The 23,337-nt window shown below is 43.7% G+C and overlaps 2 protein-coding genes across 10 annotated transcripts in view; one reads left to right on the top strand and one right to left on the bottom strand.

Moving 5' to 3' along the window:
• gramd1ba (GRAM domain containing 1Ba) overlaps window positions 1–20,781 on the top strand; it is an 86,935-nt gene extending 66,154 nt beyond the window's left edge. For 5 of the 9 annotated variants that reach the window (XM_072658105.1, XM_072658107.1, XM_072658114.1 and 2 more), the window contains 16 exons: window positions 3,825–3,909; window positions 4,415–4,518; window positions 5,337–5,432; window positions 5,519–5,599; window positions 6,711–6,826; window positions 7,173–7,350; window positions 8,785–8,965; window positions 9,439–9,582; window positions 10,664–10,782; window positions 10,942–11,084; window positions 12,735–12,838; window positions 12,967–13,170; window positions 14,435–14,525; window positions 14,870–14,977; window positions 15,763–15,883; window positions 16,008–20,781. In XM_072658105.1, the coding sequence (XP_072514206.1) occupies window positions 3,825–3,909; window positions 4,415–4,518; window positions 5,337–5,432; window positions 5,519–5,599; window positions 6,711–6,826; window positions 7,173–7,350; window positions 8,785–8,965; window positions 9,439–9,582; window positions 10,664–10,782; window positions 10,942–11,084; window positions 12,735–12,838; window positions 12,967–13,170; window positions 14,435–14,525; window positions 14,870–14,977; window positions 15,763–15,883; window positions 16,008–16,097 (1,965 nt within the window). In that variant the 3' untranslated portion in view covers window positions 16,098–20,781. The remainder of the gene's footprint in view (window positions 1–3,824; window positions 3,910–4,414; window positions 4,519–5,336; window positions 5,433–5,518; window positions 5,600–6,710; window positions 6,827–7,172; window positions 7,351–8,784; window positions 8,966–9,438; window positions 9,583–10,663; window positions 10,783–10,941; window positions 11,085–12,734; window positions 12,839–12,966; window positions 13,171–14,434; window positions 14,526–14,869; window positions 14,978–15,762; window positions 15,884–16,007) is intronic. The other 4 variants (XM_072658108.1, XM_072658110.1, XM_072658113.1 and 1 more) reach the window with 2 other exon arrangements.
• A 1,247-nt stretch (window positions 20,782–22,028) lies between these two features.
• LOC140536900 (trace amine-associated receptor 6-like) lies at window positions 22,029–23,054 on the bottom strand. The gene has a single exon (XM_072658971.1). It carries the CDS (start codon window positions 23,043–23,045, stop codon window positions 22,029–22,031), a length of 1,017 nt encoding a protein of 338 aa, XP_072515072.1. The 5' UTR covers window positions 23,046–23,054.
• Window positions 23,055–23,337: the final 283 nt, after the last annotated feature.

The raw sequence follows: 23,337 nt of genomic DNA, 5'->3' as shown, positions 1-23,337 counted from the left end.
CTAAAAAGAACGACTGTTATTTCTATTAAGAAGATTTTTTTCTAATAAAGATGGTTGATGGTTGTAAAGAACATGCTTATATATATATATATATATATATATATATATATATATATATATATATGCCTCTTTATATTTAATAGCCTATCTGTCAGAACTCTGGAATTATATAATTTTATTTTTATTTCCAATTGAATTAATTTGATATATAATAAAACCTATTTAAAATAAAAAACAAATATAAAAATATAATAATAAAATATATATAAAAATATAATAATAAAATTTAAAATATAAAAAATATATAACAAAAAATATATAAAAAATACAACTAAAACATTTACACTACACAAATGCATCAGTGAGGTCAAGTACTGGCCTTACCACGGATGTTTATTTCTGGCTGATCCCAAAGATATTTGATGGAGCTAAATTACTCCAGAGAATTGAGAACTCCACAGTCCAGCTTTATACCCCTGATGTTCACTATGACCGTGTGGCTGTCCTATCGGCCTGTTCTACTGGCAGTGCTTTTTGTGTTCCCAGTTGAACGATTGCAGAAGTAATGGGAAGTGCTGGTAGTTGTGTTGTTGTGGGTGAGGCTGCCTAAATCAACAGTGACAGGACTGCCAGTTAATATCCTGTTTATGAAAATTTGGCAGGAAGTTGGGACGTTCGGACGTCAGCAGTAGTCTGACTCGGTTGATACACACTTGTAGTATAACTGTGATGATATGCTGATATACAACTGCTTGGATTAAACCAGGTTGCTTTAGCTAGCACAGTAAGACGCAGGATGAACAGGCAAGCCTAAGAACCTGAGCCTCTTTGGCAGGGGGCAAACTGCGATGGCTAGCTGACAGAACAGTCTTGTGGGGTTTCCCCAGTTGTCAATACCAACCAAATATGGCATGAGGAAGGCCAACTGGTGAACCATTGACAGGGTCACCGGCACACACAAGGCACACAATGCAATCCATGGAGGCCCTACTTCTACCTCTACCTCACCTCTGTTGGTGCTTGGCTGCCCACCAATGTGCTATATCTTCCTTTCAGAGGTCTGTCAGTACCATAGTAGCATTGCATATGTCTCCATCCTGTTGGTCTCTTAGAGAAGACATGGCACTAAACACATCAGGTCAGCGTGAAGATGTAAAGCACTGGAAGTTCTGGTAAGCCAAACAGAGTTCAGTCTATGGGCTCTGTCTCTGAAGCAGATGTTTTTTTGCTGGAGAAAGGAATGGAGAAGAGAGAGAGAGAGAGAGAGAGAGTAGTGATTCACCTCTCTGGCATGAGCCTCCCCAAGACCCCTTCCTTCCAGGGAAAGGTTTACCACAGTTCATTCACCCTGCCGAGGGAGTGAAAGAGGGGGAGTAATCGGACTGGGGCGTGCCCTTGGCCATGCTGCAATGTTTAGACCAACTCCACCAGACGACACAATGGACTCAGTGCTCTGGGAGCCTCTGCTCTTATCTCAAGGCCGTCTCCTATGGAAAAGTGTCCGGGACATTTTTGCAACACTGAATACGAACACTGAACTTCTCGGAAGCAGAGCCGAGTAGAGGAATGTGGAAGCAGTTTGGGAGGGGGTCACGAGTACATCTGCAGGATGTGAGGAGGGTTCGGTGGTGGGGCTGCTTGCAGGGGCCTGGCAGAGTCTGGGTGAAACACCAAGAAGAATAGGAACTGCGTAGAAGAATAGAAGATTCATGGGTTCAAACTTGTAGAACATGGAGAGATTGTAAGGTTTCATGAAATCATTTCCTGAATCATTTCCTATAATTTAATCAAATCAAATAAGTTCCAACACAAAAAAAACCCTTTGCTCTTCAGAGTTTCAGATGGGGCCTAGGGCTACACCATAAATCTTGAATTCCTTCAGGCCCGGGACAAAAGATTGACAGTGCCTAGAACGCAGAACACACACTCTCGGCTCTGGGCTCGGCTCTTCTCATTGGTTCGCTTGCAGCCTTGTCCCCTCCTCCCCCCCCCTTTTTTTTCCTTCTACACACAAACATTCCCCCACTCACTCTCTCACTTGCTTACTCACTCACTCTCTCTCTCCTCCTCCCACCCTGCTCCACTCCACAGTTGTTTTCTAGGAAGCCTGAGAGGAGCTTTGAGCAAAGCTGTGGTTTTGAGTGGTTTTAGTTGGACATAGTGGTTCAATTCTGTGGAAAGCCAGAGCCTATGTTTCAGCTTGTTTTTATTCCCACAGACTGCAAAAACAGGATTGCAGTGTCCTTTGGAATTATTTCAAGCAATCATGCCTTAGGATGTGGAGCATTTGCTTTCTTCTAATGGATTGTTGGCTGTTTTAAACAAAGGATATCCATCCTGGAATCTCAAATCTTCTGAAGAGATCTTTATACCTTATGTTTGTATCTCACTTCAAGACTGACTACAGTGGAAATGGCTTTATCCAACACTGCGGCTCCAGGGGTTACTAAGGTTTAGTCTCAGAAGGTCCCATTCAGTAAGTAGTACCCATAAGGCCTGCCTCAAAGGATCACTTATTGGTGGAAGCCATTGGATGCAGTTTCTAAGTTTGATGGATACAAGTATCAGGGTCACAACCCAAGGAGAAAGCAGCTGAGGGACCTGTTTCCATTTGGAGAGTTTGTGTTACCAGCTTTTTTCTACACACTGCTTCAACTCTGTTAGGCAGGAATCCTGGTTGATCTGCAGAAACTGTACCTTGTTGTGCAAAGAAAGGATTTGGTGGGTGCAGGACATAAAACTCTGTCCTCTGAGAGTCTGTGTCCTCCCAGTACTGTTTTTTTAAGGAGTGTGAAACTTTTATTGTGCATCCTTGAAATCTCAGAGAAAGCCAGCTCCAGGAATGCATGCCATGGTCGAATGATGAGACACAGTGAGTCTCTGGAGAGTTGAGGTTACTCTTGGTCAACTGAGAGGTGGTCTGCATTCGTGAGTCCAGGAGGGGGCTCATTACACAAACCAAACGGTATTCTACATTAGGCAAAATGTCCTCTATCTTCTCTATTTAAAGACCACTCAGCTAGGCTGACGACCGTGCTGGCAAACCCTGTGGACTTCCTTAGTTGGAGCTGATGGTAATGGTCAGAATGGAGCCCGAGACTGACTCACTGTCTGACTGGGAAGCCATCCTGGATCCTGAAGGGTTACAGTGTCATTGGACAAACTGCGAATGGGAGTGTGAGAGAGTTCCCGCAGTAAGTGGTCAGGGAATACCTAGGTTCTGGTCCATCGAGGACTTCTGAGGCACAGAAACATGGTCATGCTAGGTTTGCTTTGGGTAATGCTCATCAAATGAGTTCAAGGACAAATCCCAGGAATTTCCAGAAAGTCTTATTTCCAGGTATTCCTGTAGAGTGTTCTGACGAGCCCCAGGTGTTCACCAGGACCCACAGACCAATAATAAATTCTCCAGATGTGCAGCGTGCAACAATCGTACAGTACTTGAGCCTCGTTTCCTCATCTGCTAAAGCTCCACATGTGTGAGCCCTAATGCCTGAGTGGCCGTAAGCAAAGGAATAGGTGTTTCTCTAATTCAGGCCCAAAACATGCACTACATCTGTCCACTGTGGCTTGTAGGCTCACTGTTCAAGCTGCGTTTAATAGGATAGCTTACAAATGAGCCTTATGCCAAAAGGAAGGAGGCTACAGGCTTACAATATTTTTAGCCTTCCTCTTGTTGCATGACTTTTTATTATTACAGGCGTAGTTGATAGCTCTGGGGAGAACACAGGGATTTGGATTTCTTTTAGGCTTGGTTTTGACTATTAGGCCACCCTGCTGTTAAACTGAATCTTCTAGCTGACTGTCCTTGTCTCGTCTCTTAGGTTTTGAGCCCCACTTATAAGCAGCGCAATGAGGACTTCAGGAAGCTCTTCAAGCAGCTGCCGGACACAGAGCGCCTCATTGTGGGTGAGTGAGAGTAAACCACAGTGTTTGGTCTATTTATTTATTTAATGGTCTGCAAATGACTGAAATATTCTTATCTGTGATTCTCAGTGTAAATAAGTCTGTACTCAGTGCCTTTAGATCAGCGGTTCCCAACCCTGCGTCTGGAGGGCCCCCTTCCTTGCACATTTTAGTGGTTTCCTGCTCTAGCACACCATCTTCAACTCAGGAAAGGCTTGTTGGTTGGCTGATTAGCTGAATCGGCTGTGTTGGGAGCAGGGTAAACACTGAAACGTGTAGAACCAAGCTTGGGTCCTCTCAGACAGTAGTTATGAATGGTCAGCGTATCTCATAGAGCTTCTATACCCAGTTTGCCGCTGCCTATAAAGTCCACAGTTGTATTCTGCCCCGTCACAATACATAGGGATTGGGCCAAATCTTTTTTGGATCGTCAGGATGGCCTCAAGAACCTTTTATAAGGACCACTGAAACTGGTGCCACCACTCTGACCTCTGGCTTCTTATTTCAGACTACTCATGTGCCCTGCAGAGAGACATCCTCCTTCAGGGTCGCCTCTACCTCTCCGAGAACTGGATCTGTTTCTATAGCAACATCTTCCGCTGGGAAACGCTGGTACGTAGTACTCTTTTACAGTGTCTCAGTACTACAGAAAGGACTTGAGGATATACCTTCTTATCGAAGCTGTTTGTGGAATATTGTTGCCTTTGGATGTCTATCCACCCCTTCTACTGAATGTATTCAGGTACTTTACACTTGACAGGTATCCCTGTAGAGAAGAAGTACTGCCAATAGAATAGGACTCTCTGCAGCAGATGAACATGAACCTATTGGCACCATGCTGCCTCCTAATGCCAGGCGTAGGCTAGAGGGGTATAAAGCCCCCCAGCATTGAGCTGTGGAGCAGTGGAAGAACTGTGGAATGGAATGATGGTGGAGCTCCATCCAGTACTTTTTGGGTGGCATTTTAGCTAAAATCAGCCACCTTACATGAACATACGTTTCGGGACAACTGCTCATTCATTGTTTCTTCTGAATTAAAAAAAATTATCCTGCTTTTGTTGGAGTAACTGTCTCTACTGTCCAGAGGAGAAGAAGGAGAAGAAGGCTTTCGACTAGATTATAGAGCATTGCTCTGTGGATTGGGTTGCATTCAGCAACAAGAGCATTAGTGAGGTCAGGATGTTGGAGGAGGATCACCACTCCCACCATCATCCCCAACTCTTCAGGTCATCCTAAAAGTGTTGGATGGAGCTCCACCATCCATCATTCCAGAGAACGCAGTTAGTACCACTGCTCCACAGCTCAATAATGGGAGGCTGTTGTGTTTATCTGATCCTATTCTATTGGCAGCAGTTCTCTGTGAGGACAAGACAAGGTGTGTGTGTGCATTTTCAAACATCTGGTGAAACTGTGTGTATGTCTGGGTTTAGTTGACAGTGCGGCTAAAGGACGTCTGCTCCATGACGAAGGAGAAGACAGCTCGCCTCATCCCCAATGCCATCCAGCTCTGTACTGACAATGAAAAGGTGAGCTAGCCTGCTAACACATTACTGTACTAAGTGCCAGTCGCTACGGTTCTGTTCTAGATATCACTCTGCATCTTTCCCTGCAGCACTTTTTTACCTCATTTGGGGCGCGGGACCGGACTTACATGATGATGTTCCGGCTCTGGCAGAACGCTCTCCTGGACAAGGTTAGACATTGTTTCAGTGAGTAAGTGAGTCAGTCAGTGATTCAGTCAGTCACTCAGTGCATGAGTAAGTCAGTGAATGAGTTACGCTGCGAATCAGTCAGTCTGTAAATTAGCAATTGAGTCAGTCAGATAGTGAGTGATTCAGTCATTGAGTCACCCGTTAAATCAGTAAGTGAATCAGTCAGTCAACAAGTGAGTGAGACAGTTAGTGAGTCAGTTCAAATCGGTGAGTAATTCACTCAGTGAATCAGTCAGTCTGTAAATTAGCCATTGAGTCAGTCAGATAGTGAGTGATTCAGTCATTGAGTCACCTGTTAAATCAGTAAGTGAATCAGTCAGTCAACAAGTGAGTGAGACAGTTAGTGAGTCAGTTCAAATCGGTGAGTAATTCACTCAGTGAATCAGTCAGTCTGTAAATTAGTCATTGAGTCAGTCAGATAGTGAGTGATTCAGTCATTGAGTCACCTGTTAAATCACTTATTGAATCAGTCAGTCAACAAGTGAGTGAGACAGTTAGTGAGTCAGTTCAAATCGGTGAGTAATTCACTCAGTGAATCATTGAGTGACATATTAAATGAGTAAATGATTTAGTCAGTCAGTGAGTCACTGAGTCAACCGGTGAGTCAGTCACTCAGTGATTCAGTCAATAAGTCAGGTCATGGGTGAGTCAGTGAATGAGTCACTGAGTGATTCAGTGAGTCAGTCAGCCAGTATATTAGTCATTGAGTCAGTCGGATAGTTTGAGTTTGTCAGTCACTTAGTAAGTCAGTCAGTCACTTAGTAAGTCAGTCATTGAGTCAATCAGTGATTTAATTTAGTGAGTCATTTAGTAAGAGTCAGTTAGTCAGTGTGCGACTGAGTCAGTAAATGTGTGTAACTGAGTCAATGAAACGGTGAATTAGTCAATAAGTCAATCACATAGTAAGTGTGTCCATCAGTCAGTGATTCAGTCAGCGAGCAACTCAGTAAGCCAGTCATTCAGTCAGTGAGTGAGTGAATCAGTAAATGAGTCATTCATTGAGTCCATCAGTCAGTGAGTAAGTCAGTCAATGAGTCATTTTTTAACAGTATAGAATGATAGTGCCAGCTCCTTCTTCTCCTTGCCTTGTAGCCATTATGTCCCAAAGAGCTGTGGCACTTTGTCCACCAGTGCTATGGAAACGAGCTGGGCTTGACAAGTGATGATGAGGATTACGTGCCTCCAGATGATGACTTCAACACCATGGGGTGAGTTTTGCCCCCTCGCACATACACAAGGTCATCGAAATGTGATTCATACTTCACCCATTTCTCCCATTCATCTTCTACCTCCAAAACACCTTCTTCTCATGGTCACATTATACCTCAACCCGAATCAGCCATGAAATTCATCCTTGCAGAATTGCTTCATGTGCAGTAAAGCATAAAATCCACTTCTTTAGCAAATTGCACAATTCAACACAAAGAACCATTGATTTTGTTACTCTACCACCTGATATTAGAGAAAGACAGTCCCTCCAGCTGCCATTCGTCCAATCTCTATGTGTATGAGCGTGCCCGCCCCCCTCCCCGAGCTGGTAATCTTGACCTCCAGCTGTTGCCCCTCCCCCTGGTGTAGATACTGTGAGGAGATCCCGGCCGAGGACAACGAAGCCAACGACGCCTGCCCCAAAAGCCCTGAGGTCAAAGTGGATGCCAGCCCCCAGCTGCCCAAGAAATCTTTCACCAGCAATAACCTCACTTCCACGGCCAGCACCGACACGCCGGCCCACGTAAGGACTAATAACCTCTAATAACTTTTATTAATTTTCCTTGTTGCATCATACCAGCACTTGTACACCATGTACAGAAGTGGTGTCTTTCTAACGGGTGGCTAAATATTAATAACTAGAAAGCTAAAAAAAAACTAGAAAACTCATTTTGAGTTTGGTTTAGAGTCATAGTTCCCTTTCGAGTTTTTGTTCCTCTCCTTAGTGGTTCTTCCTCTTGCTCTCAGGGAGGTTCTTCTTTTGAGTCTTGGTTCCTCTCCGTCATTCTTCCTCATGTCCTTTGAGAAGATCTCCTTTTGTGACCTCCTTTTGCTCTTAGGGAGGTTCTTTTGTTGTTGTTCTTTTCTGTGCTCTTAGTGAGTTTTTCTTTTTGAGCTGCGGTTCCTCTCGATGGTTCTCCTTCTGAGTTCTTTTCATTTGCTCTTCCTCATGCTCTTCAGGAGGTTCTCTTTTTGAGCCTTTGTTGTTCTCAGTGGTTTGTCTTCTTGCTCTTTGGGAGGCTCTCCTTGTAAACCTTGGCTCCTCTCAGTGGTTGTTCCTCATGCTCTAACGAGTTTTTCCTTTTTAGTCGTGGTTCCTCTCCATGGTTCTCATGGTTCTTCCTCTTGCTGTTGGGGAGTTCCTCCCTTTGATTCTTGGTTCCTCTAAGTGGTTCTTCTAATGCTCTTAGTGAGTTTTTCCTGTTGAATTGTGGTTCCTCTCCATGGTTCTCCTTCTGAGTCTTGGCTCTTGTCAGTGGTTCTTCCTCTTGCTGTTAGGAAGTTCTTCCTTTTGATTCTTGGTTCCTCTCAGTGGTTCTTCCTCTTGCTGTTAGGAAGTTCTTCCTTTTGAGCCTTGGTTCCTCTCAGTGGTTCTTCTAATGCTCTTAGTGAGTTTTTCCTGTTGAGTCATGGTTCTTCTCCATGGTTCTCTTTCTGAGTCTTGGTTTTTGTCAGTGGTTCCTCCTCTTGGTCTTAGGGAGTCTCTCCCAATGATACTTGGTTCCTTTCAGGGGTTCTTCTAATGCTCTAAGCAAGTTTTTGCTTTTTAGTCGTGGTTCCTCTCTATGGTTCTCAAGGTTCTTCCTCTTGCTGTTAGGGAGTCCCTCCCTTTGATTCTTGGTTCCTCTCAGCGGTTCTTCTAATGCTCTTAGTGAGTTTTTCCTGTTGAGTCGTGGTTCCTCTCCACGGTTCTCCTTCTGAGTCTTGGCTCTTGTCAGTGGTTCTTTCTCTAGCTTCTAGAGAATTTCTGCCCATAAGAATGTTCTCTTTTTGTGACTTGGTTCCTCTCATTAGTTTTTTTCTTATGCTCTTTTCATTTTGAGTCTGAGTTCCTCTCTGGGTTTTTTCCTCTTCTTTTGAGTCATTTGAGAGCTGTAGGCTTCAGCGTAATCAGTATTAAAACACTAATCAGTTTGAAGGATAATGATAACTAGTGACTGGTCTTCTGCTCTTCTAGTATGACCTGGCCCCAGAGGAGGAGTTTGCTGGCTGTCTTCCTGAGGACCTCCTAGCCCTGCCCTTGCCAGACAACAAGTTGTCAGAGTCCAACGCCCCTGTGCCCTCGCCCTCGCTCGACTTCAATGACAACGAGGACCTCCCCACTGAGCTCAGCGACTCCTCGGAAACTCACGACGAGGGTAATATCAGGCCTTCAGCCCCTGCTTATTGAGTTATTTGTCAGAAGTTAAGACCTGACTGTTCAGGGATTTTGGAGGATTGCTGGGTAGTGATAGTCATATTAGCTTAGACTTACATCACAGTTTAACATGGTAGTGTAAGCAGTGAAATCACTAACAGGCGGGCCGCGGTCCGGGTCGCTGTGCTGTCTACCGGCTAAGCCGGTAGCTTTTCTAGCCTTTGCGGTACTGGTTTAGCAGCCCAGAAAACTCACAGACCAATCGTATGCATTTTAAGGATTACGCATGGCACAACTCAGCCAATCAGATCTGTGCATTATGATCTGGACCTTACCTTGAGAAAACCTTTTTAACTGGGCCTTACTGAATCATAAACAAATACCCTATATCTACAGTTTAAACGGTCGTCATGCTAAAAGCCTTATTGCTGCAGTATGTCCTCACTCCTCCCTCTCTCTTCATTGTTCCACCAGGAGAAGTCCAGGCCTTCCACGAGGATCTGAATGGGAAGCAGTACATCAACGAGGTCTACAAGTTCAGCGTGGATAAGATGTACGACCTCCTCTTCACCGAATCCCAGTTCATGAGAGACTTCCTGGAGCTGCGCCGCTTCTCTGGTTAGCACCCGCATCCTTTGGTACTCATAAAACAAGCCAGGCCCGTCGCGCTTCCCTTTATTCCCCCAAGCAGAATGAAATACAGGGATGTTGTCTTCGCTGTGGTGCCACACGAAGCACTATCAGATGCCTAGAACATCTGTGCATACTTTATCTGCGATGATTTGGAGTCGGTTTTACATAATACGCTATAATGACAAAAGTATTGGGACACCTGCTCATTCATTGTTTCTTCTGAAATAACTGTTATTGAAAAAAAGAGCTGATCCTTCTATTGTTGGTGGAACTGTCTCTACTGTCCAGGGAAGAAGACTACTAGATTCTACTAGATTTTAGAGGAGCATTGCGGTGGTCGCTATGGTGTAGCTAGGTGGTTGCTTTGGTATCTTTGGTGGTTGCTGTGTTGTTGCTAAGTGGGTACTATAGTGTGTGAAGTGGTCACTATGGTGTTGATATGTGGTTGCTGGGAATTTGCTATTGTGTTGCTAAGTGGCTCCTATGGTATCCCAGGTGGTTGCTATGGTATCCCAGGTGGTTGCTATGAATACTTTATCAGCAATCATTTGGAGTCGGTTTTACATAACACACTATAATGACAAAAGTATTGGGACACCTGCTCATTCATCGTTTCTTCTGAAATCAAGGTTATTGAAAAAAGAGCTGATCCTGTTTTTGTTTGTTGTAGATTTTAGAGGAGCATTGCTGTGGGGATTTGATTGCATTCAATGACAAGAGCATAAGTGAGGTCATGCTAAAAGTATTGGATGGAGCGCCATCCATCTTTCCAGAGAGAACAGTCAGTTCCACTTTATACCCCTTTAGCCCACGCCTGGCATTAGGCAGCATGGTGCCAATAGGTTCATGTAGATCTGCTCCAGGGAGTCCTATTCTATTGGCAGTACTTCTCTACGAGACTCGGCAAGCTGTGTGCACATTTGTTTTAACAATAGGTGCAACCTAAAGAAGCTGAATGCACAACAAGGGGTGTCCACAAACATTTGGACGTATAGTGTATGTATAATCTGGTCTTTTCTGTCTCACTTCTTTTTGTTCACCTCCAACTCTCTCTTCTTCCCCCAAGATGTGGTCTATAGGCCTTGGAAGAAGGAGGAGACGGGCGACCAGAGCAGAGAGATCATGTACACCATCTCCCTCACCAACCCTCTGGCTCCAAAGACCGCAACGGTCACCGAGACCCAGGTGAGCTCTCCGCTCTCTGCTCATTGCTGATACTTAGGGCACATTTCAGCTGTGTGTGTCTGTATTTTGGATGTTCACCTGCTGTTCCAGCTCGGTGTCCGTCGTAGTGTCTCAGCGTCCCTTCATGTCTGTTGTCCATTCCTGTTGTCCATGTCCCAGACTCTGTACAAGGCCAGTCAAGAGAGCGAGTGCTACATCATCGACGCTGAAGTGATCACCCACGATGTTCCTTACCACGACTACTTCTACACCCTCAACCGCTACATGCTCACCAGGGTGGCCAAAAACAAGTGCCGACTGAGGTATGTATGTTTATATATATATATATATACACACACAAATCAGCCAAAACATTAAAACCACTGATGATCTGGTTACAGTGGCACCTGTCAGAGGGGTGTGATATATTAGGCTGCAAGTGAACGGGGGAAGGAAAAGTGAGCAAGAAAAATGGCCAAGCATAAGAGTCTGAGACACTCTGACAAGAACCAAACTGTGATGGCTAGACGACTTTGTTTAAATGAGCAGCCTGACCGAACATGCTAATAGGCATATTTTCATAATAGGCTTATTCTTTAATAACGGCAGCATTAACAATACTTTTACACCCCCGGTCAAATGACCTATTTTGTTGAGTGTAAATTCTCTCAGAAAACAGAGAGAGAGCAGGTCGCTATGGTGCAGCTTGGTGGTTGCTTTGGTATCTTTGGTGGTTGCTGTGGTGTTGCTAAGTGGGTACTATAGTGTGTGAAGTGGTCACTACGGTGTTGCTATGTGGTTGCTAGGAATTTTCTATTGTGTTCCTAAGTGGTTGCTGTGGTGTTGCTAAGTAGTCACGATGTTATTCCATGTGGTTGCTATGATGTTTCCAGGTGGTTGATGCAATATCCCCGGAGGTTGCTATGGTGCAGCTTGGTGGTTGTTTTGGTATCTTTGGTGGTTGCTGTGGTGTTGCTAAGTGTGTACTATAGTGTGTGAAGTGGTCGGTATGGTGTAGCTAGGTGGTTGTTTTGGTATCTTTGGTGGTTGCTGTGGTGTTGCTAAGTGGGTACTATAGTGTGTGAAGTGTTCACGATGGTGTTGCTATGTGGTTGCTAGGAATTTGCTATCATGTTTCTAAGTGGTTGCTAGATGGTTGCTGTGGTGTTGCTAAGTAGTCACTATGTTATTCCAGGTGGTCGCTATGATGTTTCCAGGTGGTTGATGCAATATCCTTGGTGGTTGCTGTGGTGTAGCTTGGTGGTTGCTTTGGTATCTTTGGTGGTTGCTGTGGTGTTGCTAAGTGGGTACTATAGTGTGTGAAGTGTTTACTATGGTGTTGCTATGTGGTTGCTATGAATTTGCTATCGTGTTCCTAAGTGGTTGCTGTGGTGTTGCTAAGTAGTTACTATGTTATTCCAGGTGGTTGCTATGATGTTTCCAGGTGGTTGATACAATATCCCCGGTGGTTGCTATGGTGGAGCTTGGTGGTTGCTTTGGTATCTTTGGTGGTTGCTGTGGTGTTGCTAAGTGGGTACTATAGTGTGTGAAGTGTTTACTGTGCTGTTGCTAGGTGGGTGCTATGAATTTGTTATTGTGTTGATAAGTGGCTCTTATGGTATTCCAGGTGGTTGCTATGGTATTCTAAATGGTTGCTATTGTATTTCATGTTGTTGCTCTGGTGTTGCTAGGTGGGTGCTATGGTATCCCAGGTGGTTGCTATGGTATTTTAAATTGTTGCTCCGGTGTTGCTAGGTGGTTGCTGTGGTGTTGCTAAATGGACAATCTTTTGCACCCATTCACAAAAATTCTGTGGGAACAGTGTGAGTATCTAGGAAACTGCGGGATGAGTAGCGCGGCAATAATTCCAGGAGCGACCAGGGGTGTGAAATTGTGCGTAAGACTGTATCTGTCCTACATGGCTGCAGTACATTCCCTCTTCTTTACTGGTGTGACCTTTAATGGTTCTGCAGGGTGTCCACCGAGTTGCGGTACAGGAAGCAGCCGTGGGGGTTGGTCAAGGGCTTTATTGAGAGAAACTTCTGGAGTGGCCTGGATGAGTATTTTAGACATTTAGGTGAGTGTGGAAATATGCAGTTCCCTAATTTCTACAGCCTGTTCCTTTTAAACACCAGACCTACTGTAGACCTACTGTATATATGCATTCATGTGCTTGTGTGTGTGTGTGTGTGTGTGTGTGTGCAGAGCTAGAGCTGAGCAAGATGGAGGTAGCGCTAACAGAACCACATGGGCAGTCTCCCAAAACCAAAGCGGTGCGCGCCGCCACAGCGAGGCGGAGGAAGAGGCCGATGGTGCATCTGCGTCCGCAGCACCTGGACGAGGCCCTGAGCCCAGTCACCACACCTGAGGATGAAGAGGAGGTCATCCATCGCATCAAACATGTGGCAGGTCTGCCAGCTAATCACCCAGCACAGAAATCAGCACACAGGGCTGGACATCTACTGGTCCAGGACCTACAGTACGACGTCTACTCTGAAAGGGGAAGGGAAGTAGCCATCTCGCCCCCTGCTGGTCGTCTTCAAAGACGTACTAATATTAACGTATTAATAATAAATTGAGAGTGATGCAAATGACAGATTGAACGCAGCTTATCAGGCCATGCTACCCCATAATACCCCTTTTATGTGAAGAGTAAATACACCCTTCTGCCATAACATTAAAACCACCACCATGTAAAGTGAATAACATTGATTGTCTCATTAGAGCAGCACATGCCAATGAGTGGGAGTCAGTTGACCTACTCAAGGCGCTCCAAGGAAGGACAAACAGTGAACTGCCGACAGGGTCATTGGGGCCCAGGGCTCAGGGCTTGATGTGATCCAGGGAGGCCCCACCTCACATCTTACAAGACTTACAAAAGGATCTGCTGCTAATGTCCTGCTGCCAGATACCACAGGACACCTTCAGCGGTCTTGTGGAGTCAATGCCTCGATGTACCACGAGGGAGACCTACTCAATATTAGGCATTGTGTATTGGTTATAATGTTATGGCTGATCGGTGTATATGAGTGCGAATGCAGGCTGTTTTAAATGCAACCAGCAGATGGTGTAGTTCTGCACTTTCCCTCCCCATAGTAGACGCTCCTGTATTCCATATTAAAACCTTGTAACAACTTTTTTTGAACACTAAAAGTCTTTGAACATATTTAAACATCTAGACTTAATTTGATCTTGAGGAAATACCTTTTAACATAAATCGTAAAATGTAATTGATAGAAATGCAGTGCTTTCATGAGGAAAACATTAGAACCCCTACATTCATTACTTCTTCAAATGCCTAGAATTAGACTCAGGTGCAGAACATCAGCTGCAGATGATCAGAACATGGTTGGAGAGGATTCTGGAGGAGCCGGTCTTCTTTAAACCTCAGACTGTTTAGTCTGGTGGTGAAGAAGATCACCGTGGCCAGAGCTCTCTGCTCAGAAAGAAGGTTGTAGATGTAGATGCAGATCTCAGAGCTATTCGAAACCAGCCGCCCCACTGTCCGCTAAATCATTTGCCCAAGTCCCAACATGGCCTGGTCAAACCGTCCTAGGCAAGTTCAGCCCAAGAGCATTGTTCCAGAAGTCCTGGTCTTCTGGCAACTTTAGTCCTGCCCTGATGATGTGTTTGTTTTGACTGTCCTTGTTCTTCTTTTCCCCATAATTCTCAGGATCCACGCAAACCCGACACCTTCCTGACCCAGGCCCTGGAGGCCTGGCCCTCTACAGCGTCTCCAAACTGCTGCTCATCATCAGCTTTGTGTGAGTTGAAGACAAGTGTGTACTTTGAGAGGCTTGGCATCTACAGGTGTTTTCAGTGTTGTACTCTGCATCTGTTCGCATCACTTCTCAAATCCCAAGTCTGTCTCTGTTTCCGGGCTTCATAGTGTCTCTTTCTCTTTCTTGTCCTCATTGCATCCTGTAGGATCTGTGTAAGGTATTATACCTTTTAATACAGATGTAGCGATGCTAGCATGCCGCCACTAGAGGTCAGCAAAGCCAAGCATATCATAACGAAACGCCTGCCAGGCTGAGACTGAGACTGAGCTGAACTGTGTTCAGAGGCGAGGAGGTGACTGGTGCTTTTGTGCTCTGCTGTTTCACAGCCTGGTGTTGCTGGTTCTTCTCAACATGATGCTGTTCTATAAGCTGTGGATGCTGGAGTACACCACTCAGAGCTTGGCGTCACTGCAGGGCCTGAGACCCGGCGAGAGGTACAAGTGGCATGCAAGAAGTTCCAGAAAACCATTAGAGGACAATGGTGCAATTGTCCACTCCAAGCACACATGAAAAACAATATTTATATGGAAATGCATGCATTTCACATTCATTATCATAATAAAAAATAAAACAACAAACCATTTGCAGAATGTTTGACAACCATTTTACTACCTTTACTGACAATAAAGAATTATTTACAATTAAAAGATTACATTAAATTAAAATGTTTACAATTAAGTTTTCACCTTAGAGTGAGTCTGGCCATAAAGGCTTAGTAGTATTTACTGTTCTGTTCATCTGTTACATCAAGTAGACTTAATATCTTACTTCCATTAAGCAGAACCTAACCCAGCCTCACCCAAAACATCCATCCTAACCCGCTTCCTGGCCCTAAACCTAACCCAAACTTCAACCCAAAGGCTAATCCTAATCCTCACCCTGGCCTTAACTCTAACCTTCTCTTCAAGACAGAAATTTAATCCTAACCTAATCATCCTGGCCATGGTCCATCCTGGCCATGGCCATTTGCTGGTATGCTGTAGTCAGTACCTACCAAAAGTGCTCCAAGACAAGGACAACCAGTGAACCAGTGACTGGGTCATTGGCACTGGTCATCATTGACATAATCATTGAATGTCTTGATGCCAGATACCACAGGACACCTTAAAAAGAGTTCATGTCTTTATGCCTTGTCAGAGAGGGTCTACACGATATTACTTGGTGGTTTATTGGTACATATTAGTAGCCCAACTGTAACAACCCCTTTTTTTCATCCTAGCAAACTTCCACAAACCCAGATGGAATGGGCTCAGTTATTGGAATCTCAGCAGCGTTACCATGATGATGAGCTGGAGAAGTGGCGTGAGGTCATCAGGTCGTCAGTGGTTTTGTTAGATGAGGTAAAAGAAAAAAAGAAAAACTGAGATTGAGATTCTATTGTTTTATTATTTTTATTATTATTATTATATTTTCCGAATCGATCGCCTGGACCTCATCTGTGGTCACATGTTTGCATGCCTACAGATGCGGGACTCTTTAACGAACCTCCAGAAGGGAATCGGGATCAGAGATTACGGCTCCAAGGCTGATGAAAAGAGGAGCCGCTACCACTGAGGCGCTGGCTCCGGCCAAACGGACGTCTTGTGCAATATGAAGGGGGGAGCGCCCGACCACCGGGCTAAGCTGGACTGGACTCGGCTGGACTGAGCCGGACCAGACTGGACTGGACTGGACTGGACTGGACTGTCTTCCTTGCTCCTCCCGTCCATCGTGAAGTGTTCATACTGGAAGGAGAACATAAAACAAACTGCATGCGGTTTGACCTTCACTTCGACGACTTTGACTACAAACTTTTTAATCCTGCTCACCCAGAGCCAAAACACAAACTAGCTAACAAACAAACAAACAAACAAACAAAAAAAACAACAACAGGGACTTCTGGTTCATTCAGTCCTTTTAAAGGGCTCGAATGGGTGTTAAACGCACACACATTGCCACGTCCCAGCTGCAGTATCCCTTTCCCTTTTGATAAGCCTTTTCGAAATCTGGGACCAGGGTTAAAATGCTGACCTATAATCGTTAGTGTTACTTGGAGGAGTGCACATTTACCGATATGAATGCGATAATGTGGAATCGAAGTATATATTACGGACGCATACCCGTTAAATCATTTATATGTAGAGCTATATTTGTTGCCAGAGCTAATTTTTACAAGGCTTCCATGGAAAATCAGGGCTGGAACCCTGGTAGCTTGTGCCATGGTGCTATTTAGGCATATACCGTATGTATATGTTATGGTTACACTGTTTTTTGGTTTTCTGTCTATGTGTAGAGTAGCTGTGTCATTATTTATTTTTCTCCGAAAAAAAGTGAAAGGCCAGTAGGGTTCATGAGCGCGTCCTCATCTTCCTCAATCCAACAGTCCTCCAGATTCCTTTCTAGTGCTGAGCTGTACTTCATTTCGCACAGCCTGAGGATCAATAGGAATGTTTTTTTTATTTTTCTTCGCCTCTGGACTAATGACGATATTGCGTTGCCAAGTTTCCGAAGCCAGTTTGTGCTCTCATTTTCATGGTGTCCGGTTTATTATTTTATTTTTTTTGTGAACCATGTGGTGTTATGTCAGTCCATCTTTAGCAAGGCCTTGCTGCTGGAGGGCTGGTAGTGAAAACAGTCGGTTCAGGAGGTTTTGGCTGCATTCACAGGTGTTGTTGTACAGGCAGCTGTTGGTCGGAGCTGGTGACTGAGAAAGTTACTGTGATTCTGCAGTAGTAGTATTGAATTTTTTTCCTTTGTTCAATTTGTTTGGATGCAGACACTCTCTCTGAGAAGGGGTACTGCAGCTGGACCAGTAGAAACGGACATCATAGATGTTGGGTAACTAAACTGTGAAGAAGAAAAAAATCCATATATGCTTGAGGTGGGTTGGGTAAAAATGAGTATTTTGCTCAATTACTTCCAGTTCTACAAACATGCAAGCATTAAAGCAGCAGTATGCAAGAATTGATATGGGATCCCCTCCAATCAGAAAGTAGAATTCGTGCTTTGAGCCACCCCTAAAGAGGGACACACTTTATACATCCATTTCTGGACAAGCTGAACCATCACCGAAACTAAAGAAGCATGTGGACTGAGGTGGACTCCCGCAAGCCTACCCGCTTTACCAAATTACATAGTGCATTTAGTAGCATTCCAAGGCTGGAGTTGCAATGACAATGGAAATATTCTCTTTTTTGCAGGTCAGTGGGACATCATAATGGTCTTGAAGTTGGGCTTTTTTTAAGGTTAAAAACAAGGCCAGTGTTACAAAATGACGGCTTGATTTGAACCTCATAATTGACGTTGATTCATAACACCGTCCCCTCACCGTAATAACAGCGCCAGGTAGGGATTGCACCAGTGTCCTGAGATTCCTGTCGATTTTGGTCCGCTTTCCCTTGGGTCTGAATATTACATCTAGAATTTTAGTTCTGAAGTCCAGCCCCCTTAGTTTCTGTTGCAATTTCTGTGTAAGCCAGAACGCAGAGCATCAGGGCTAGGTGCCTTGCATGGTTAGTGTGCAATTCTCCTGATCCACTGGGAGTTGTACAGTATGGGAAGTGCATAGTATGCATACCATTTGTGATGGGTGTGCAGTTTACTCCACATTTGTCTGAGGTCAAACCCAAGGTAGATGGACTCCACTTTGTCCCTGTAGTCCCTTTTGGCCAGCTTCATGGTTTTCTGATAGTCTCTGATCTGGCCTTTTTGTGGGCTACCAGGTCACCAGAGATGTGGGCAGCACAATATTGTTCCTGGTCTTGAGGTATGATTCTGCTGGTCAGTCAGAGAGCCCCAGTGCTTCCTAATGCCATGCAGATCTGAACCGGTGCACCCTGGTCATTCTGGAACATGGGTGTGTCTGTGAAATAGTGTATGAACCTCATTTTTGTTCATGTCAATATCCCATAATGAGATGTAACCACGTTGCCTTTGTAGGCCACAGTAGACTTGCTTCAATAAGCTTATACAAGCCTAATAAGAGATATTTGTAGAGCCCGAAAGAACGTTTGATCTTCCTGGCCATGTGGACTTCTCTTTTTGTTGATTATTTATGTGCTCTGCAGACTTTGACCTTCAACCCAGCCAACATGCTCATGTGGGCTCACATTCGTGGAACGTAGATTAGGTGGATTCCAGGTGGGCATGGGCTTTGGATTTGGTTTGTCTGTGTTGTTACTGGGATGCAGTTGGGCTTCCCAAATGGGTCCCATTGTTACAGCCCACCCTAATATCACGTGGGTCCCATCTAGGCCCCATGTGCAGTGTACAACCCAGCCGGGGCCCATGTTTAACCCCTCCTGGTCCTTTCACTGGCCCTAGAAGGGTCTATATGTGGGGCCAACATGGCATCCATGGACCAAACATTCTGGCTCCCAGTTGGGCCAACCATAGAGGCCCCACAATCCTAACCCAATTTTGTGTTGGGGAGAAATAATGAGGGCTTACACACATTGTCAGGTGTTGCATCATTAAAGTACAGTGGACAAGTGCCTGCATGGTGGCAGATAGCATGAGGATAATTCAGTGGTGGTTGCTTCTCTCCCTGTTCTCCCAGTGAAACAGCACTGCTTTCATGATATGGAAGACGTCACATCTGTTGCAATACCCACAGGCCAATTGGTACTTTTCATTGCAGAAGCTCATCTTTGGCACCAATATGCAATTACTGTATATTAACGGGCTATTCATTGACCCACACGTCTGTCTTGCACCCATTCCATGATGTATGCATGCCACGTGTGAATGCAGTTCCTTGATCCAGGGCTAGCCTTAATTAAAACCTGTCCCCAATGATGTCCGGAACATATAGGCTGGTGGAGCTCACAAATATGTCTTGGACTAAGCTGCAATGCAATTCAATGATGTTTCCACATTACTGCAATAACATAATATTAATAATAATAAAACACATTTAGTCTCGCTTTAGGCATAATCTAGGCCTGGGGAACTGCACAGTTTTATAATTGGAAGTCCACTCATTTCTCCACATTTCTACATAATGCAGTGGTTGGGTTGAACTGGGAAATTGTGCTTTAATGTGGAGAAATTTGGCCCTAATTTCTATACAGTGATGGTGAGTGAAAGCAGACGTCGCCATGACTACAACACAAAGATGTATTTATTATCTAATCCCACCAGTGAACTTACATGTGTCTTCTGAGTTTTATATGGAATGTTGATGATGGTAAAATAGTGGCAAATCTGAAACAACATGTTTTATTTGGGCACTACTTTGCCACACAATGCCCCGCATGTACCCTTCCGCTGTGCATGTATTTAAAATGCAATTTCAGAACCATTACAAATCAATGTCTTAGGCATCAGTCCAGGGTGTTTATACCTTTTAGAGGCATTTAACTCCTCAGACATGGGTTTCCGTTCACTATCACTGTGAAGAATTCTGGTCGTTTCTGACATTATTTATTAACCTTTAACAATTTAATTAGGGCACAGAGTGTCTCGGCACCCTTTTATGTAACCTGACCACAGTAACCCCAGTATCTTCAAAAATCAGAGCTGTTAATTTGGCTCTTTGTCTGAGGTTCTTTCCAAACAGTCTTCAGTACTGTAAGGGGGTCTCTCTGCATGGTTGTTTTTTATGGCCATGGTTGCTATGGTCTGACAAATAGGTGTCACCATGGTTATTAAAATTAAAAACACAAAATGCAGTTTTAGATCGGTGTGGTTCAGTTTAAAAAAAAAAAAATCTGTCATTCATCACATCAACGGAAAGATTATAGGTGTTAATCTGTTTATGAATGCCAAAATGTATATGCTTGTATTGTTTATTAACCCACGAAATATACAATTTCAAATATCAGACCTGATCAGAAGTAACCTAAATCAGTTCTTACAGTAAAGTCATCTTGGCAGGTGGACAAAAGCTAGGCCTCAGTATTCATATCCTTTATTCCAACCTGCAAAAGTATGGAGGAGTGGCTAAAAGGACTACAAACAAGTATTATGGCATTGTATTGCAAATGTATGTTTTATTATTATTATTATTATTATTATTATTATTATGATCATCTCCATATGTCAAACGCAAATATTTATACATATATTGTAATGTATGTATATGTTGTGTATAGTTCCTGTGTATTCTTAAAGGATGCCCATGTGCGCTGGACGCAAGTTTGGAGTCCTGGAAAATGAAATGAAACAAAAAATACTTTGAACAGAGAAAATCTAAAGAGTAAACTAATTTATGTGATCTAGAAAAGGGTGGAATGAATAAAGGTATTTCAAAACTGTGGCTTGATGTTTCCGACAGCTTCTTTGTAATTTAGTGCTAAAACACCCTTAATATGACACAATAAAACACTAGTAACTGCTTTTAGACTTGTCAGGTTGTTGCTCAGTATGGCAGTAATCAACTGTTATGACTGGAATATAAAATTGGTTAACATTCTGTAACCCTAACTTCCCGGACTTCACCTCAGCCCAAAAGCTGAGGTTCCTGGGAGCAACTCTGTCTTGCTGTGAGTTTAAGGTGATGAGCTGCCATCCCAGAAGAGATGTTGGCAAGACATGCAGAGATGTGGGTAGAAGCCTGTGTGTCCGAAGGTGGGAAAGAAAGGATGAGATGAGTGTCATCAGTGTAACAGTCGTAAGGGAATCCATGGGAGGGTATTACTTTACAAAGAGAGCAAGTGTAGAGATGAGAAAATAAGAGGACCAAGCACCGAGCCTTGTGGAACGCCAGTGGAGAGACTACAAGAAGCGTATGTGTCCCCCTGCCATGTTACCTGGTATGAGTGCCCCTCCAGGCAAGTGGAAGATTAAGTTTTTTACCACGAGGGGGCACTGTGAATAATTAGTTATGCCATTCGGATTATGCAATGCCCCATCTGTTTTCCTAGTCATTATCAATAATGCCTTAAAAATGTGTTGGCTAGATTTCTTATTGCTTACATTGACAATGTTTATGATTAACTCCACATGAATCAGTGTCCTTTTTGGTTACATCATTGAGCAAGAGGGTGTGGACATGAATGACCACAAGATAGAGGCCGTAGTTAGTTGGCCTGTACCGACATCTATCAAGGAACTCCAGTGTTTCCTTGGGTTTGCAAACTTTACATTTTGAGTCAAATACCTATCAGCTTTTAAATATTGGCGGGACAGTATGCTTCCTGTAATTTTTATAAAAGAAAACATATTATTCATGTATTAATTATTATTAAATTACACTTACAATTATGCATAAACATCTGATTAAATAATGATATATCTCATTACAGAACATTATAAAAATAATGCTTGAAAATACATGAAAGTCATCATCTTCTCTTATTAAGACCGTACTGCTACTAATCTAACCCCCCCTTCCATCCTCATTACTCATATTCATATAAAATGTTATTTTCTACAGGTTTGTTTACTACAGTCTAAAATAACAAATAATGTAAACAGAGATTCTGGACCTTTTATATGACACTGTCCTAAATGTGGTCAGTGATTGAAGTGGACTCAGCTTAGTCAGCTGAAACCAGCCTGAAATTAAAAACACTCTGGGAGTAAATTAAACCTTGAAGATGAGAATTTAAATATTCTACAAGTTACAATAAACTTAACTGATGTTCTGAACCATGGATAGAATATAGCGTAGATCAGTGGATTCACAGAGGAGTTCAGGCATATTACCCAAACAAACACAGTCACCACCATTGATGAAGTTGTCAAACTTTCCACTGATAGAGAACTTATATAAAATGGAATCCAGCAAGCAAGATAAACAAAGATCACAATTCCCAGAGTTTTTGCTGCTTTGGTTTCAGAAGAGTTTGCAGACCCATGTCTCTTTGAAGCATCAGTTACAGCTCTGACAGCTTTAGCTTGACGTCTTGCAGCAATAAAAATGATTGAATACAAGATCAGTATAACAGAGCAAGGAGTTAGAAAACAAAGGACCAGGTCAACGATCACCCAGGAGTGTTTTACAGACACTACACACTCTCCATAACATCTGGAGATTATCTGAGATGGAAGAAGATGATCATTAATGTATAAATAGATGATGACATACAACAGACATAAAGACCAGCCTAGACTTATGAACAGAGAGGTTTTAGAAACTGTGATTCTAGTGGAATAAAGCAGAGGGTCACTGACAGCAATGTACCGATCAACTGCAATCAAAACCAGACTATAGAGAGATGCTGCAACTGAATGGTTGATGATTATTTCAGAAACAGAACATGCTGTTTCTCCAAGATACCAACAGGAGTCTCTCAGCTGCATTATTCTCACTGGCATAACAAACATTCCCACGAGAAGATCCGCCACAGCCAGAGAGAGGATGAGCAGGTTGGTTGGAGTGTGGAGCTGCTTGAAGTGAGAGATGGAGATGATCACCAGCAGGTTCAGAAACACAGTGCACACAGATACACATGAGAGGACAATGAACAAGAGGATATTCCCAGGGCCCGATCGGACCTCCTTTCTGCACGATGCACTGTTCCCAGGAAAGCAGAACTGAACTGTGAGGTTCTTCCTGTAGTTTACTGTGTCGTCCATCTGAAAGAGACGCAGGTCTGTCAGCTGGAACTGACTCTGTTGTGTCGTCCAGTGATGCTGACCTGACAGACTGGGCTGTGTTTCTTTATACCCATGTATGAATCCTCCCACTTTCATATGAGTGGCTAGAGTGTCCCAAACACCAGTCACTCATCTGACACTCAGCATTACATCATTGCTTACATCAGTGGTCAGGTTTGTTTTTGTCTATAGCTATATTCATAATAACTGATGTAGCATAAAGAATCAAAGAAGCACAAGATATTTACTGTCTCACAAGTGAAGGTATTAG

Source organism: Salminus brasiliensis, chromosome 16, assembly GCF_030463535.1.
Source record: "Salminus brasiliensis chromosome 16, fSalBra1.hap2, whole genome shotgun sequence".
Taxonomy (NCBI): Eukaryota; Metazoa; Chordata; class Actinopteri; order Characiformes; family Bryconidae; genus Salminus; species Salminus brasiliensis.
The sequence above is the reverse complement of the archived record's forward strand: the minus strand, read 5'-3'. Positions and strand labels throughout refer to the sequence as shown.